Source organism: Notolabrus celidotus, unplaced genomic scaffold (genome assembly GCF_009762535.1).
Source record: "Notolabrus celidotus isolate fNotCel1 unplaced genomic scaffold, fNotCel1.pri scaffold_157_arrow_ctg1, whole genome shotgun sequence".
Lineage (NCBI taxonomy): Eukaryota > Metazoa > Chordata > Actinopteri > Labriformes > Labridae > Notolabrus > Notolabrus celidotus.
Genome location: NW_023260027.1, coordinates 5,983 through 24,388, shown reverse-complemented (window position 1 = coordinate 24,388; position 18,406 = coordinate 5,983). Strand labels below are relative to the sequence as shown.

At 46.3% G+C, this 18,406-nt stretch overlaps 1 protein-coding gene and 1 non-coding gene across 3 annotated transcripts; both read left to right on the top strand.

Moving 5' to 3' along the window:
* Nucleotides 1–696: 696 nt before the first annotated feature.
* Nucleotides 697–16,003, top strand: LOC117808810 (transportin-2). Of its 2 annotated transcripts, XM_034678471.1 has the most exons (26): nt 697–818; nt 2,922–3,021; nt 3,694–3,769; nt 4,018–4,167; nt 4,345–4,451; nt 4,851–4,984; nt 5,324–5,405; nt 5,491–5,613; nt 5,985–6,103; nt 6,189–6,249; nt 6,348–6,522; nt 6,616–6,768; nt 7,190–7,415; nt 7,614–7,785; nt 8,043–8,129; nt 8,443–8,550; nt 8,733–8,891; nt 9,920–10,007; nt 10,193–10,291; nt 10,960–10,995; nt 11,426–11,521; nt 11,767–11,842; nt 11,963–12,062; nt 12,135–12,209; nt 12,492–12,636; nt 12,855–16,003. In XM_034678471.1, the coding sequence occupies exons 2-25, from the start codon at nt 2,923–2,925 to the stop codon at nt 12,597–12,599; spliced, it is 2,709 nt and encodes a 902-aa protein (XP_034534362.1). In that variant the 5' UTR covers nt 697–818; nt 2,922; the 3' UTR covers nt 12,600–12,636; nt 12,855–16,003. The 2 variants fall into 2 exon arrangements, with proteins under 2 accessions (XP_034534362.1, XP_034534363.1); XM_034678472.1 differs by lacking the exon at nt 10,960–10,995 and having other exon boundaries at nt 12,855–15,957.
* On the top strand, nt 2,694–2,760 carry LOC117808820. The gene has a single exon (XR_004630399.1). It is a non-coding gene; the product is annotated as a small nucleolar RNA SNORD41 (small nucleolar RNA).
* Nucleotides 16,004–18,406: the final 2,403 nt, after the last annotated feature.

Genomic DNA, 18,406 nt, shown 5'->3' with positions numbered 1-18,406 from the left:
ATGTAAGTATGTTCAGAGTGGGGCCAACACTGGGACAGCCTTAAAGATAATGCTGACGTTTATCTCTCATTAGAAGAAAGAAGAGGTGAACAGGAGAGCCTGAGCGAGGAGACCATTTAAAACCGAAGATTCAGAAGAGCTAAGTGAAGAGGTAACAGATGAAAGCCAGCAGAGATGGGTCCAGAGAAAGATGCTCTTCCATAGAGGAGAAACACCATGACCTCTCTGCTGTCCCTTCACACTGATAAAGAGAAGGCCAGGGCAGATAAGGAGGCACTTATAAACCTCGACTGTCCTCAAAGCACACACACATTAAAGCACAGTGAAAAGAGGGGTCAACATTATTCCTCATACAAACCAAAGACTGAAGGGATCTGATAAAGATGGAGAACATGAGCAGACATCTGCAGAGCAGGTAAAACATACTGTAACCAGCACAGGGGACAGCTGGACACTGCTTCATCATGTTCAGAAAGTGACTTTGGGACTGCTACTAAATCCACCCAAAAACTAGTCCCAGGTCTGAAAGCAGTCCTGGACTCAACAGGACCACTAATCTGAAAACTGGAGAACCTCAAAGGGATACCAAGATCGGACTGAAGGGGGCAGTAACGTGCCGCAAAGCATCAAGTCTGCCGGAAATCTAAGTGAAGAAGAAGAAAAGGAAACGAGAGTTTCCCGTAATCTCGCGTGAGTTAGGGAAGTGTGTCCCGAACGGAAGCCTTTATGGGTCAGTTCCAGTCGGCGTGTTCATTTAAACAAGAGGACCCGACCGAGGCAGAGGCCTGAACCCGAGAACAGACTCTAACGGACAGACTGTGAGTTACAGGTTTCTCCTCTAATACACCTTTAAATCCTCTCTCCTCTCTCCTCTTTCCTCCTCACGAGGACAGAAGACAGAAGGGATTTCCTCGCGACAGTCCGTCACTCAGCTAAGCTAGTAGCATTAGCATTAAGGGCTTAGCGGCTAACGGCTAAAACGTGCTCCCTGAGTTCTTCATGAACAGTCTCTGATGATCCACCGTGTTACCTGGGACCAGCTGTTACCTGTGATCAGCCCCAGCTGGTACCTGGGCTCTGTGTGGTTCAGGATTGTGAGGTGATACCAAGAGGAATGCGTATTCTTCCTGCCGGTGTAATGTCGAGATTAGCTGCCGTGTTAAAGCGCGCCCCGGAGATTAAATCAGTCTTTATTTCTGAATGTAGTTTTATTTCAGAATCCTGTAAACCGACAGAACCAGGTGTTTGATGATCTCTTATAAAACTTCAGACTCGGAGGATTCGGCCTTCTATCAACTGACGGACTGAGGCTTTGCGCATGAGCAGAGCCGCTTGGTAGCACATGTCGATAGGAAGCAGTATTCGTCGGAAAATCTGGCACATTGTGACCATCCAGTCTAGTTCTACCGAGCAGAGCCGAACTTGAACCCGAAGACCAACTCATCCAACGTTCATTAATGTTCACCGAGTTTAAGTTTAGACAACTGGACTGCTGAGTCCACAACGGACCGTCTTCAGGTGAGGCCTCGTGGACCAGGTTCATCATCCGGTCTAACGCCGAGGCCCTGCTAGCTACACAGCTAACAAGCTAACACCACCTGAGCCTCGGCCACCCTTAAACTAAAGGGTTAATCTAAACTAAAGGGTTAATCTAGACTAAAGGGTTAATCTAGACTAAAGGGTTAATCTAGACTAAAGGGTTAATCTAAACTAAAGGGTTAATCTAAACTAAAGGGTTAATCTAGACTAAAGGGTTAATCTAAACTAAAGGGTTAATCTAAACTAAAGGGTTAATCTAAACTAAAGGGTTAATCTAGACTAAAGGGTTAATCTAAACTAAAGGGTTAATCTAGACTAAAGGGTTAATCTAAACTAAAGGGTTAATCTAAACTAAAGGGTTAATCTAGACTACAGGGTTAATCTAGACTACAGGGTTAATCTAAACTAAAGGGTTAATCTAGACTAAAGGGTTAATCTAAACTAAAGGGTTAATCTAGACTAAAGGGTTAATCTAGACTAAAGGGTTAATCTAAACTAAGTCTGGTTCTGAGACTGAAAGCTTGGAAACACATTAGGGCACTGAGGAAATGGGTCCATCAGAGGAGCACCTGAACGCAGCACCCCGCTGTGGGACCGGGTGGCGTGGGGGTGGGGGGAGGATTAGAGTGCTAAGCCGGGTCAGAGATTTTAGCTGGCCTTGGTGTTCCTGTTTTTGTGGCGCTGGTTGGATTTTAAGGTGTAGTCCGTCTCCGCTCTGTGTCTCAAGGACTGTTGCCCGGTTACACCATGTGCTCCATCAGACACTCGGGTCAGGGCCGCCTAACCCCTTTCAAACCAGTACCAGTTTGCCCACACCAACCAGTCCATGTTCCGAGTTTTGTACACTCTTACAGACATGGAACTGGTCCCAAACCTCTGAGGTTTGTGGATTGGATGAAGTCTGCTTTTCAGATCCTAACCGCAACAAAACCATTCAGGATTAGATGGTCCGAAAAGTTCTACGTGTCTGCGTACCGTGTGCGGCAGGATGTCAACAGTCCTGAGATGCACTTTGAATCTAACATCTCCTAAACTGCTCTGAGGAGCTAATCTTCCAAATATTTAAAAATGCATCTTAAATAACGACGAGGATCAGCGAGTCTAACGGACTCTGAGGATCCACCACATCTTTAGATCACACAACAACGTGGACTTTGGAAGTGATGCAGTCAAAACATCTGACTCTTCTGATGGTGTTAGTATTCATACTGTCTGATCCAAATACCACTTACTCAGCCCCCTTTACTCAGTCAGTCCCCCCTTTACTAAGTCAGTCCCCCCTTACTCGGTTAGGCCCCCTTCTCTCGGTCAGTCCCCCTTCAGTCTGTCCCCTTAATATCAGGAATATAAGCCTGCATCTAAACTGTGTGTTCTCTCATTAGGATGGAGTGGCAGCCAGATGAGCAGGGACTCCAGCAGGTCCTCCAGCTGCTCAAAGACTCTCAGTCTCCGAACACGGTCACTCAGAGGGCGGTCCAACAAGTATCCTCCCACAGTCCGAGCGTGATGCTCATAATGTGATCAGAGGTCTGATCTGAGTGTATTCCACCTGGGGGGGGGGTCTGTAACCTCTAAAGAGCACTAATGCCTAAAGGTAAAGGTCCGTTACCGTGGTAAAGGTCCGTTACCGTGGTAAAGGTCCGTTACCGTGGTAAAGGTCCGTTATCGTGGTAAAGGTCCGTTATCGTGGTAAAGGTCCGTTACCGTGGTAAAGGTCCGTTATCGTGGTAAAGGTCCGTTATCGTGGTAAAGGTCCGTTATCGTGGTAAAGGTCCGTTACCGTGGTAAAGGTCCGTTACCGTGGTAAAGGTCCGTTATCGCGGTAAAGGTCCGTTACCGTGGTAAAGGACCGTTACTGTGGTAAAGGTCTGTTATCGTGGTAAAGGTCCGTTACCGCGGCAAAGGTCCGTTACCGCGGTAAAGGTCCGTTACCGCGGTAAAGGTCCGTTACCGTGGTAAAGGTCCGTTACCGCGGTAAAGGTCCGTTACCGTGGTAAAGGTCCGTTACCGTGGTAAAGGTCTGTTATCATGGATTCTGTGTCTGATTTATTTCAGCTGTGCTCGGAGTTAATTTAAATAAACTGTCCTTTTTAAGCGTCTTTAAAACATCTGAACTCGTCAAATCAACTGAAACGATTCTTAACTCAAAGTTAGAAACTCGAACAACTCAACCAGTTTCCAGACTTCAACAACTATCTCATCTTCGTCCTGACGCGGCTCAAAACGGAAGGTGAGAAGCAGCAGGTGTATTTCTTTACTTCTGTTGAACGAGTGTCTTCCTTGTAGAATGTTTTAGTATTTGATCTGTTAGTGATGGCGTCTGTGTTGAATACAGTTTTTAAACTGGTAAAGAAGAGTCTGAATGTTTGGTGAGGTCAGGAGAAGGTTTGATTGGTTCATACGGTCACAGACTCCTCCCTGTAAACGCGTTGAATCTGTGTTCGGTTGTAACTCGACCTTCTCTCCTCCTGCTGTCAGATGAGCCGACCCGCTCTCTGAGTGGTCTGATCCTGAAGAACAATGTGAAAGCTCACTATCAGAACTTTCCCCCAACTGTGGCCGACTTCATCAAGCAGGAATGTCTCAACAACATCGGAGACCCCTCACCGCTCATCCGGGCCACTATTGGTGAGTTTGAGAGGGTGCAGTATTAATGCTGTTCTCCTCCTGGACATGATTAGACCTGAAAACCACCTGACTGTCAGTGAGGGTCTCTGTATTCATACTGTCTGATCCAGAGCTGCTGGTTCTAGTAATAATCAATCACTACCTGAGGTCCGCTCACACCATGTCCTGTTCCCTCAGGCATCCTGATCACGACCATCGCCTCGAAGGGAGAGCTGCAGACGTGGCCCGAGCTGCTGCCTCAGCTCTGCAACCTGCTCAACTCGGAGGACTACAACACCTGCGAGGTCTGCGCAGACCCTGATCTGACCTTTTCTCTGTAGTTCATAGGATATGAATGACACACTTACACTCACACTCACACTCACACTCACACACTCACACACACACACACACACACACACACACACACACACACACACACACACACACACACACACACACACACACACACACACTCTTCAGTGGTTTGGTTTAGTTCCATCTTAAGATGATCTATAACTCTCACTTTCCTCTGGTGAAGGATCTGTTGTCTGAGAACAGACTTATGTCACTGACTGTAATGACTCTATTAACACTCGGCTGACAGTCGGTAGCTGTTGCCTTGGTTTCTGATGCGCTGTCGTTCTCTCCTCTGTGTCCCCGTATGTTTGCATTTTTGATCTGACAGCCTCTCTGTGTCCCAGGGCTCGTTTGGAGCGCTGCAGAAGATCTGTGAGGACTCATCCGAGCTGCTGGACAGCGACGCTCTCAACAGACCGCTGAACATCATGATACCCAAGTTCCTGCAATTCTTCAAGCACTGCAGCCCAAAGATCAGGTACAGGACTTACTCTGAAAGTCGTCCATCATGGTGTCTACAATAACATCTGACGTGTTTAAGCTGTGTGATGCAGATTCTCCGTCTCTGACCCCTCGCTCTCATCTTCTTTAATCAATGCTTCACTACAGGGTGTGTTATTAAAGGCAGAGTCTTGGCTCAGACAGATGTTGTTGACATAAAGTAATATTAGTTTTATCCACACTATTACAAATCTTGTTGACTGTTTTAGGTTTGAAATACTTTGATTATTTGAAGGTGAACAGGCTGAGTTTGATTTCGTGAAGCTATTGTTTGTGGCTACTTCACTGAAAGACGTGTTCTCCTTGCTGCCTGCAGGTCTCATGCCATAGCCTGTGTGAACCAGTTTATCATCGGCAGAGCCCAGGCCCTAATGGACAACATCGACACCTTCATAGAGGTGAGCGTGTGCTTCTGTCGTCGCCTCGTGAGATGAATATGCCTGTCAAATATTAACTCCTTGTTTTTCCTCCTGTTCTCTGCAGAGCTTGTTTGCGCTGGCAGCAGACGAGGACTCTGAGGTTAGGAAGAACGTGTGCCGAGCCCTGGTCATGTTACTGGAGGTCCGCATCGACCGCCTCATCCCCCACATGCACAGCATCATCCAGGTAACTGTCAGTCATAAAGACCGGATCTGCTAATGGATCCAGTGTAGTGTTTTTATAAAACACCCATTAAAGACTGTTCCTCCGATAAGGTCAACAAGTCTCACTGAGCAGGGTTCCTTAAATGGACTTCAGTTCATCCTGCATCTGGACGTGATGAAACACCCAGCTCATTGAATCACAGTGATACCTAAAGTTCCTATGTTTCTGATCCAGATGTGTAATCAGCTGTTTTCCTCTCAGTCCTAAATCTTTTATCAGGGATGCAGCAGCTCATTGTGTCTCCTGTCTCCTCTCTCCTCTCCTGTCTCCTCTCTCCTCTCCTGTGTCTCCTCTCCTGTGTCTCCTCTCCTGTCTCCTCTCCTGTCCTGTAGTACATGCTGCAGAGAACCCAGGACCCCGATGAAAACGTTGCCCTGGAGGCCTGCGAGTTCTGGCTGACTTTAGCAGAGCAGCCCATCTGTAAGGAGGTGCTGTCAGGACACCTGATGCAGTGAGCCCCGTTAATAATCATCTTTTTTTACCCTTACTCGTTTTAGGACATAGAATAACAAGTCCTCTCTCTCTGCTGTTCACAGACTGATTCCTATCCTGGTGAATGGGATGAAGTATTCAGAGATAGACATCATATTATTAAAGGTAAGCTCTCTGCATCCACTACTGTAGCAGTGATGATGAAACCCGCTCAGTGTCCCGTAGAGATACTGTGAGTGATCAGGTGAGGTTTGTTTCTCCAGGGTGACGTGGAGGAGGATGAGGCTGTACCGGACAGCGATCAGGACATCAAACCCCGTTTCCACAAGTCCCGCACTGTGACTCTGCAGCACGAAGGAGGGGAGGGCGAAGAGGGCGAGGACATAGATGATGAAGATGATGATGATGATGATGACACGCTGTCTGACTGGAACCTTCGTAAGTGTTCAATACATTCAGAACGCTGGTTCCGGCACGCTGGCAGCAGATAAGCAAGTGACGGTGGTTCTACCTGTTCTCCTCCTGGTTCAGGTAAATGTTCAGCTGCAGCGTTGGATGTGCTGGCCAACGTGTTTCGTGACGAGCTGCTGCCTCACCTTCTGCCACTCCTGAAGGGTCTGCTCTTCCACCCTGACTGGGTCATCAAGGAGTCTGGCATCCTGGTGTTAGGGGCCATAGCTGAAGGTAGGACTTCACAGTGCAACAGGGCTCTCTGTCCTTTTACTCACCTTTTTCAGGGGATGGGTGAAGGGTCAGGTGAGACGGGTCAGGTGAGACGGGTCAGGTGAGACGGGTCAGGTGAGACGGGTCAGGTGAGACGGGTCAGGTGTGTAAAGTATAAAATGACATCGTGTTTTTTTAAATTAATGTTACTCTGTTATGATTTGATGAGTTTTATATTTGAGGCGCCCGGTATCTGGACATGATGAAACACCCAGCTCATTGAAAGAGAATGAAAAGTTTTGTTCCTAAAGTTTCTGATCCAGATTCCTTTGGCAGATATCGGAGCAGATTTAGTCCCGGAGACCATCACAGTCCACTTTCTACTTTTTAAATGTCAGATAATTTCAGATTTGTTGATCATCTTTTCTCTTCAATGTCTCAGGCTGCATGCAGGGCATGGTGCCATACCTGCCGGAGCTCATCCCTCACCTCATCCAGTGCCTGTGTGACAAAAAGGCTCTGGTGCGCTCCATCGCCTGCTGGACTCTGAGTCGCTATGCACACTGGGTGGTCTCCCAGCCCCCCGACTCCTACCTTAAACCCCTCATGACAGAGCTTCTCAAACGCATCCTGGATGGAAACAAGAGGGTGCAGGAGGCTGCCTGCAGGTAAGCAGTGTCACACTCTTGGCTCCTGTCTGATCCCCTGTTTGTGGATATGATGAAAACCCCAGCTCATTGATTCACACTGATACACTCTGTTCCCATATTGTTGTCTGATCCACACCCTGCTCCTCTCATTCCTCCCTGAATGGATGGAATAACAGAACAGTCTGAGTAATTCAATGGCCTCTGCGTTTCTCTTAGTGCATTTGCCACTCTTGAAGAGGAGGCATGCACAGAACTGGTGCCGTACCTGAGCTTCATCCTGGACACTCTGGTGTTTGCGTTTGGGAAGTACCAACACAAGAACCTGCTTATCCTGTACGATGCTATAGGAACTCTGGCGGACTCAGTGGGTCACCACCTCAACCAGCCGGTTAGTGTCTGACATTCGGGCCGTCACTGCTGGTCAGCTGGAGATCAGACTGAGGGTTCAGTTCTTGGTGAAGCCCCAGATTGAGCTCCAGCTAACCGCTAATGTTTGCACATGGTTGTTAGCTTAGCATTTGAAATAGCTCTTTGTATGAATGGTGCTTTATAAATAAACTTGTGTAGCAGGAGCTTCCAGGTGTGTATTTCACAGCTGATGTGGTTTCCTTCTCTCGTCTTTACCTTCATCATATCTGATCTCAGGAGTACATTCAGAAGCTGATGCCACCTCTCATTGCAAAGTGGAATGAACTGAAGGATGAAGACAAAGATCTCTTCCCCCTGCTAGAGGTCAGTTTCCTCATTTTCTTTTAATGTATTCAATTATTCCCAGAGTGGAAATCTAAACTTGCCAAACCGACCTTTCTGGCATCGAAACGACCCAAATGAATAGGAATAAAACGTCGCCTCGGGAGGTGGGAACGGGTTGATCTCGCCTCAGGAGGTGGGAACGGGTTGATCTCACCTCAGGAGGTGGGAACGGGTCGACCTCGCCTCAGGAGGTGGGAACGGGTTGATCTCACCTCAGGAGGTGGGAACGGGTCGACCTCGCCTCAGGAGGTGGGAACGGGTTGATCTCACCTGCATGTTCTCTGTTTCTCAGTGTCTGTCGTCAGTGGCCACCGCCCTGCAGAGCGGCTTCCTGCCTTACTGTGAGCCCGTGTATCAGCGCTGTGTCACACTCGTCCAGAAGACTTTAGCTCAGGCCATGGTGAGGGGACACACACACACACACACACACACACAGACTCACTCACTCTCTCTCACACACACACACACACAGACTCACTCACTCTCTCTCACACACACACACACACACACACACACACACACACACACACACACACACACACACACACACAGAGTTAAAGCCTGTCTGTCCCCTCTGTACAGATGTACAACCAGCATCCAGACCAGTATGAGGCTCCTGATAAGGACTTTATGATCGTGGCCTTGGACCTGCTGAGCGGTCTGGCTGAGGGTCTCGGGGGTCACGTGGAGCAGCTGGTGGCCCGTTCCAACATCATGACTCTGCTCTTCCAGTGCATGCAGGTAATGTGTGTGTGTATATTCATGTAGAGGTGTGGTGTGTGTATATGTTCATGTAGAGGTGTGTGTGTATATTCAGGTAGAGGTGTGTGTGTGTGTATTCAGGTAGAGGTGTGTGTGTGTATTCAGGTAGAGGTGTGTGTGTATTCAGGTAGAGGTGTGTGTGTGTATTCAGGTAGAGGTGTGTGTGTATATTCAGGTAGAGGTGTGTGTGTGTATTCAGGTAGAGGTGTGTGTGTATATTCAGGTAGAGGTGTGTGTGTATATTCAGGTAGAGGTGTGTGTGTGTATTCAGGTAGAGGTGTGTGTGTATATTCAGGTAGAGGTGTGTGTGTATATTCAGGTAGAGGTGTGGTGTGTGTGTGTGTATATTCAGGTAGAGGTGTGTGTGTGTATATATTCATGTAGAGGTGTGTGTATATTCAGGTAGAGGTGTGTGTGTATATTCAGGTAGAGGTGTGGTGTGTGTGTGTGTATATTCAGGTAGAGGTGTGTGTGTGTGTATATATTCATGTAGAGGTGTGTGTATATTCAGGTAGAGGTGTGGTGTGTGTATATTCAGGTAGAGGTGTGTTTGTGTGTGTGTGTGTATATATTCATGTAGAGGTGTGTGTGTGTGTGTGTGTGTGTGTGTATATATTCATGTAGAGGTGTGTGTGTGTGTGTGTGTGTGTATATATTCAGGTAGAGGTGTGTGTGTGTGTATATATTCATGTAGAGGTGTGTGTGTGTATATATTCATGTAGAGGTGTGTTGTGTGTGTGTGTGTATATATTCATGTAGAGGTGTGTTGTGTGTGTGTATATATTCAGGTAGAGGTGTGTTGTGTGTGTGTGTGTGTATATATTCAGGTAGAGGTGTGTGTGTGTATATATTCATGTAGAGGTGTGTTGTGTGTGTGTATATATTCATGTAGAGGTGTGTGTGTGTGTGTGTGTGTATATTCAGGTAGAGGTGTGTGTGTATATTCAGGTAGGTGTGTGTATTCAGGTAGAGGTGTGTGTGTATATTCATGTAGAGGTGTGTTTCAGGACACGATGCCTGAGGTGAGGCAGAGCTCCTTCGCTCTGCTTGGAGATCTGACTAAGGCCTGTTTCCTGCATGTGAAGCCCTGCATTGGTGAGTGTCTCTACCTCAGGAGCTTATCACCTGTCCTTGACAGTTGGGGGTCCGCCTGCACTGATTGGTTAGCTGCTTGTGTTCGTTAGAGATGGTGTTATGTGTAAATCAAAAGAGGCTTCATAAATCCGCGTGCGTGTGATTCAGAGGATATAACGGTCATGTGACGTGTGTTTCTCCTCCAGCTGAGTTCATGCCCATCCTCGGCCTCAATCTGAACCCGGAGTTTATTTCGGTGTGTAACAACGCCACCTGGGCCATCGGAGAGATCTCTATGCAGATGGGTGAGTGTGTGCAGTCTTTAGTGAGTCTTTATTTAATTTAGGTTTTTCAAATCTATTAATTTAATTATGTGTATTTAGTTTTTATTACATTAATGTTACTCTGTTATAATTTGATGAGTTTTATATTTGAGGTGCCTGGTATCTGGACATGATGAAACACCCAGCTCATTGAAAGAGAATGAAAAGTTTTGTTCCTAAAGTTTCTGATCCAGATTCCTTTACTCAGAGCTCATGGCCTTAAAATCAGTGTACACGCACACGCCTCCTCCAGTGCACGCCGCTCGCCACTCTCCTCCAGTACAGCCTTTAATCACATCATATTTCATCCTTGTTCGCTCGACAGGTTTTACTCGAGCTCATGTTCCAAGTCTTCTTCAGGCCGTTACATATAGTTCCTGTTTTTTCTAACTTTGCCTGATCATGTGTGTGGAGCATGTGGTTTGCTGTGTGTGTGCGCGTGTGTGTGTGTTAACTCTTGAGCTATGAAACGGCTGACCTCACCGCTCTCACCTGTAAGCTTGGATGATCTGTCCAATCTTGGACAAAGTGTCCCGAGTCGACACATATTAATGCTCGGTGTGGGATTGTCCCTGAAGTGACCTTGGAGTTGGTGTGTAGGTGTGCTCAGTCCCCTCAGCCCAGTGATGCCCTCTGTGCTGTTCTTACAGGCAGGAGTGTGAAGCAGCAGACAGGGGACTGTTCCGGTGAGTGTAGAGACACCAGCAGAGATAGTCTCTGACGTAGGGACAGATTTTTAACAGGCACCATCTGAAGCTCAGACGAACATCTTGATTCATGTTGTCCTCACTCAGGCTTCTAAAAACAGAGATGGCCAGGGTGTGTGTGTATGTGTGTGTGTGTATGTGTGTGTGTGTGTATGTGTGTGTGTGTGGGGGGAACCTGAGGATTGTAAACTCACTCTAAAAGTTTCTTAAACATCAAATTCTGCTTGAATGAAATTGATGGTGCTATACGTGCAAAATGATTTAGAAAGAACATAGATGTACCTTTTTTTATTTTTAAACATTTTTGTGTTCATGGTTCCCTTCTGACTTCTGACTGACCGTCTCACAGCAGAGTTCAGAGGTCAATGTCTCCCACTGCAGACGGCTGACTCTCTCATTGTGTCTGTAGGTGCAGAGATGCAGCCGTATGTAAGCATGGTTCTACCACACCTGGTGGAGATCATCAACAGACCCAACACACCCAAGACTCTGCTGGAAAACACAGGTACACACACACACACACACACACACACACACACACACACACACACACACACACACAGGATAAGTTGAGATGTGGGACTGAATTGGAAGTCTGAATTAGATTCTGGATCTGATCATGTGTGTGGAGCATGTGGTTTGCTGTGTGTGTGCATGCGTGTGTGTAACTCTTGAGCTGCTTGTAGTCCCCTGAACAGTCTGTGTGTTTAACCTCTGTGAATATTAAACCTTCTTTCTCCTGGTGTGCAGCCATCACGATTGGCAGACTGGGATATGTCTGTCCTCAGGAGGTGGCCCCACAGCTGCAGCAGTTCATCAGACCTTGGTGAGTCATGTGTGAGCGTCTGTTCATCATGAAGCTTGTTGAGCTGTATAAGATCTGTCTCATGTTCCTCATGTAGAAGTAAGAAGACTTGACTTACAGAATGAATGCCTGTGTCCTCAGGTGCACGTCGCTGAGGAACATCAGAGATAATGAGGAGAAGGACTCTGCCTTCAGGGGGATCTGTGTGATGATCGGGGTGAACCCAGCAGGTGTGGTGCAGGTGAGTTGATGGAGATGAAGCAGCTCTGCCTCTGTTCAGTCTGCAGTGCAGTAACTCCTCTGTTCCGTGCAGGACTTTATTTTCTTCTGTGACGCCGTGGCCTCCTGGGTCAACCCTAAAGACGATCTGAGAGACATGTTTTATAAGGTGAGTGCTTCTCATTGGCCCATTCTTAGGTGACCAGCTCTTTGTCCCCGTGTATCACAGCGGCTCCCCACACTCTGTGATGATCTCTCATCAGACATTCGAAATCTGACCACATGCTGCGGATGACTTCAGGGTCTGAGTCTGTGGGCAGAGCCTGCTGTTTGGGGGGACAGAGCAGCAGTTCTGAGCAGTCGTTACAGGGGGGGACAGAGTCAGTTAGATATCTGGCATTTTGAAGAGGCTTTGACCCTTTCCTTAATTTGTTTGTTCTTCTTTTTCCAGATCCTTCATGGCTTCAAGGAGCAGGTTGGGGAGGAGAACTGGCAGCAGTTCTCAGAGCAGTTTCCTCCTCTATTGAAGGAGCGCTTGTCTGCCTGTTATGGTGTCTAACCATTACCCCCCCGTTCACACAGGACGGATCTATTAGGTACGAAATGTCCTGATGTGTTTGACATGCAGTTCAGCCTCAGTTCTGGAAGTGATGACACACCCAGCTCATTGATAAACAATGATACATTTTGTTCCCAAACTATTTTTCTGATCCAGAATTGAAACGGTTTTATGTGGTCTCCCTGAACCCATCAGGACTGTTGTTCAAGTCTCCTCATATTTTGTGTCTGTGTCCTCTGCTTGTTGTCCCTGCAGGTTCTTCTCGGGGAGGGTTTCTGGGGAACTCTTTGCACTGCCCAGATTGTGGGGAGAAACCAGAGCTGGAGGGACATGGCTTTGATCCTCCCCTTAGCGGACGGCCCGCTTCCCCCCTGCGCCCTGTGTGTCTCTCTGAGGGAGGGTGGGAGGAGGGTGGTGGGTGTGGGAGGGTTAACTGGGGATATAGATATACCTCTGGGATTAAACACCTCACTAAATCCAACACGCTCAAAGTGACTTTGCTGACAGCAGCGCAGGGATCCTGAGACGGCGAGGACTTACCAAGGCGGGCTTCCGCAGCCCCCCCCCCCCCCCCGATTACATTAGCCTGTTAAGATAGGGAACAAGGGGGTGCGGGTAGATAGGTACATTAAAAGGAATTATGTGGGGGGTTAAGCTACAAGCCACAAGTCCCAAACCCCACAATGCACACAGCCTGAGATCAACTCACACCACAGGTGTGTTCCAACAGGCTCACGGCTGAACCAAAACAGGCTTTTACTTTGAAACAGGAAGTGTGCATCAGCGCTGCAGCTTTAAGGATACGCTGCAGTAATGTTCGTTGTGCACATGTATGGGTATGTTCTCTTTTCAGCTGAAGTTAATTTCCCCTCGGTAGTTTGATTCCTCTGTTTTTTGTCCTGCCTGTGTTTAAGGCATAATGAGATGCAGTCCATCTGTCTAATGTTCCACAGTTTCCTGTTAGAGCATGTGATCTTTCACCTCATCAGTGACGCATGTTGGAGTGTGGACAGTCTGTTTAAACCATCAGCTGCTTGGTTGTGCTGTCCTCCTGCTCTTACATCATGTCTGATTGTTGTAGTCTAACAGAGAGGTATATATCTGTGTGTGAGAATATCTGCAGGTAGATTAATAACAGGAGTTGTGTGAGTGTTTAGAGTTAAATACTGTCGTCAGAGGAGAATCCCTTCTGCTGCTGCTGCCTCGTTTTTAGATGATTTAAGAATCAGACGTAATGCGAGCGCTCCGACATCACTAAGAATGAATTATTGGTTCGTACTGATAGAAATGCACTTTTTTGGGAAGACGTTAAACTGTAAGACGTACAGTAATGAGATACTGATCTTTATACATAGGGAATTTTGAAAGTGATTTTAGGACTGTTAATGGTTTAAGTGAAAATAATAATGTTGAGATATGAAGGGGGTCAGACTGCAGGCCTCTGATCAGTTTTATAAAGAAACTCCTGAAGTGGATTAAAAAGGAGAGGTCATCTTATTACAGTATTTTTGTTCCATGTCCCAGTGCTCCTGTGGATCCCTGTCGATGTCAGTCCCCTGATTTAGTTTTGCTGCATCCTTTCAGATTTCTTTCACTGTTGGAAACATTGCATGCTCCTCTCAATATTTCCTACATGTTTGATAACCGGGTCGTTTGGCGGCCGCGTCGGGCTGAGGCGATGTCAATGCAACTCTCTGCTGGACCAATCAGGCTCGCCCCCGGACCACAGAGTGACTGTTGCTGCCATGTTTTATCTGCCCGTTCATACTGTGTGGGGAACACACCGACCACTACAGTCCACCTGGGAACACACAGACCACTACAGTCCACCTGGACAAACACCGACCCCTACAGTCCACCTGGACAAACACCGACCCCTACAGTCCACCTGGGAACACACAGACCACTACAGTCCACCTGGACAAACACCGACCCCTACAGTCCACCTGGACAAACACCGACCCCTACAGTCCACCTGGACAAACACCGACCCCTACAGTCCACCTGGACAAACACCGACCCCTACAGTCCACCTGGACACACACTGACCCCTACAGTCCACCTGGACACACACAGACCCCTACAGTCCACCTGGACAAACACCGACCCCTACAGTCCACGTGGACAAACACCGACCCCTACAGTCCACCTGGACACACACTGACCCCTACAGTCCACCTGGACACACACAGACCCCTACAGTCCACCTGGACAAACACCGACCCCTACAGTCCACCTGGACAAACACCGACCCCTACAGTCCACCTGGACACACACTGACCCCTACAGTCCACCTGGACACACACAGACCCCTACAGTCCACCTGGACAAACACAGACCCCTACAGTCCACCTGGACAAACACCGACCCCTACAGTCCACCTGGACAAACACCGACCCCTACAGTCCACCTGGACACACACTGACCCCTACAGTCCACCTGGACACACAGACCCCTACAGTCCACCTGGACACACACAGACCCCTACAGTCCACCTGGACAAACACCGACCCCTACAGTCCACCTGGACACACACTGACCCCTACAGTCCACCTGGACACACACAGACCCCTACAGTCCACCGACCCTGGATGTTTGTTTAGAGGTGGTGGTCTTTATCCAGTGGTCTGGTCTACTCCCCAGTAGCTTCTCAGGGGATGGCTGTAATGGAGGGGGGTGTTCTGTAGAAGCGAGCGTTGTGTAGATTTTGCTCCAGCCCTGCGGCGAGGTGGCGTTCAGGGTGAACTCTGCGTCGTGTGTAAACGTTGTTCCGTCTGAGCGTTAAATGAAATCAAACATAAGATGTAAGTTTTTGAGTTTTTGCAGCCACAGATTATTTTATGAAATAAGAACTGATGCTGAGTTTCGTTGATGATCCGACTCTTTAAGTCCGGATATTGTCTCCAGGTGTGACCGGCAGGTGAGCATGCAGATCAAAGAGGGGCGCTCGCTCTCCAGGCTGTTTCTGGAGGATCAGTGAGAGTCTTTTTGTGTCCCCTATGTGTAACTGATAAAAAACAAATACATTTAAAATTTGTCCATTTTTTTATTTTGATGCACATGTGAAAGTTTTTTTTATTTATTTTGTTTTTTAAAATGTTTTATTTGTGCTTTGTTGCACAAATTTTTTTTAACTTTAAAAGTTTTCTTTTTTTATTCTTTTAATTTAAAGAGGTTTAGTTTTCGTTGTTTTATAGCGGACTGTTTTTCATGTTAATCTGAGGAGTTTGAAGTAGGAGGTGCTCGGTGCAAACCTTTGGGTAAGATTAAAATCTGGATGAGCGGAGGTGAACAGTGGAACATGACGGAGGTCCTTTTTGCTCTTGTGCAGCGGGATGTTATCCCATGATTCCCTTTATTTAATTTTTGTTAGGGGTAAATAAATGTTTTCTATTAAACTCTGAGTGCCTGTGAGTTTTTGTTTGTGTGATAATAAACTTGGAAAACAATTCACAAACTTACCTGAAGTATAAAGAGACAAATTAATATATGATATAAATCACTAGTCTATCTGTAAAGCTGTAACTTTCTGTATTAGAGGTGAGCGTTATTTTAGTTTAGGATAGAATCCTGAGCAGGTGATAAAAGGTGAGGCAGGCGTTCTCCCTAAACACCTGACCATTCATCTCATCACTACTAAAGAAGCAGACTGTCACAGCGACGGCTTATTAATGTGATTATCAGACTTCAAACATTTCTGTCTAAATATCATCTTTTTGGTACTTTTATTAATTGTAATGATTAAAATAAAATGTTTAATATGAGTTAAATGCTGGGCGCTGGTGGCCTACCTAGCGGTCTAAGCGCCCCACGTATAAAGGCCACAGGTCTCTGGTTTGACTCCCGGCCAGTCAACCATCTGCTGCATGTCCCCCTCCACTCTCCACATGTCCTGTCTCTCTTCAGCTGTCCATCATTAAAGCCAAAAATCCCCCAAAACAACTTTAAAACAAATAAAGGAGTCAAAGGCAACTCAACTGATTTTAGTTTACAGTCCCATCCAACATGGCGGACGCGTTAACGTGTTGCAGCTGGTCAGGTGACCTTTAGTAGCAGAAGTGGAACCTTTTTGTTCTTTGCACTGTAACTGATTACAGTCTGTTTACATCCTCATCATACACTGTATAAAGGTGTTCCCCATCCTCATCATACACTGTATAAAGGTGTTCCCCATCCTCATCATACACTGTATAAAGGTGTTCCCCATCCTCATCATACACTGTATAAAGGTGTTCACCATCCTCATCATACACTGTATAAAGGTGTTCCCCATCCTCATCATACACTGTATAAAGGTGTTCCCCATCCTCATCATACACTGTATAAAGGTGTTCCCCATCCTCATCATACACTGTATAAAATAGATCCTCATCATAGACTGTATAAAGGTGTTCACCATCCTCATCATACACTGTATAAAGGTGTTCACCATCCTCATCATACACTGTATAAAATAGATCCTCATCATAGACTGTATAAAGGTGTTCACCATCCTCATCATACACTGTATAAAGGTGTTCCCCATCCTCATCATACACTGTATAAAGGTGTTCACCATCCTCATCATAGACTGTATAAAGGTGTTCACCATCCTCATCATATACTGTATAAAGGTGTTCCCCATCCTCATCATACACTGTATAAAGGTGTTCACCATCCTCATCATACACTGTATAAAATAGATCCTCATCATATACTGTATAAAGGTGTTCACCATCCTCATCATAGACTGTATAAAGGTCTTCACCATCCTCATCATATACTGTATAAAGGTGTTCACCATCCTCATCATAGACTGTATAAAGGTGTTCACCATCCTCATCATATACTGTATAAAGGTGTTCCCCATCCTCATCATACACTGTATAAAGGTGTTCACCATCCTCATCATACACTGTATAAAATAGATCCTCATCATACACTGTATAAAGGTGTTCACCATCCTCATCATATACTGTATAAAGGTGTTCCCCATCCTCATCATACACTGTATAAAGGTGTTCACCATCCTCATCATACACTGTATAAAATAGATCCTCATCATACACTGTATAAAGGTGTTCACCATCCTCATCATACACTGTATAAAGGTGTTCACCATCCTCATCATATACTGTATAAAATAGATCCTCATCATAGACTGTATAAAATAGATCCTCTTCATAGACTGTATAAAATAGATCCTCATCATAGACTGTATAAAATAGATCCTCATCATAGACTGTATAAAATAGATCCTCATCATAGACTGTATAAAATAGATCCTCTTCATAGACTGTATAAAATAGATCCTCTTCATAGACTGTATAAAATAGATCCTCTTCATAGACTGTATAAAATAGATCCTCATCATAGACTGTATAAAATAGATCCTCATCATAGACTGTATAAAATAGATCCTCTTCATAGACTGTATAAAATAGATCCTCATCATAGACTGTATAAAATAGATCCTCTTCATAGACTGTATAAAATAGATCCTCTTCATAGACTGTATAAAATAGATCCTCTTCAGTTTATTTAATGTTCAATAATAAAGAGTGGAACAGGGCGCGCAGTTTGATGACGACATCAGTCTAACCCGGAAGTTTGGTGTTGAGTTTTTCTCGATCGTTGATCACAGCTGACAGACGGCAGGCTGTGGTCCCTCACCTTAGTCCCCCACTGAAGAGATCAAAGGGTTTACAGGTTTGATCTTTGAGACAAAGAGAACTTAACAACATCGGAGAACATCGGCTGCCCCCTCGTGTCGGACCCTTTACACAGTCTATGGTCGGACCCTGTCCATAGGTCGGACCCTGGTCGGA

Bases quoted from the DNA above. Each gene is read 5' to 3' on its own strand.
- LOC117808810 (XM_034678471.1), top strand. From the start codon at position 2,923: ATGGAGTGGCAGCCAGATGAGCAGGGACTCCAGCAGGTCCTCCAGCTG. The intron at 8,892-9,919 runs GTAATGTGTGTG...GGTGTGTTTCAG, and splicing joins TGCTCTTCCAGTGCATGCAG to GACACGATGCCTGAGGTGAG. The intron at 10,996-11,425 runs GTGAGTGTAGAG...TTGTGTCTGTAG, and splicing joins GCAGACAGGGGACTGTTCCG to GTGCAGAGATGCAGCCGTAT.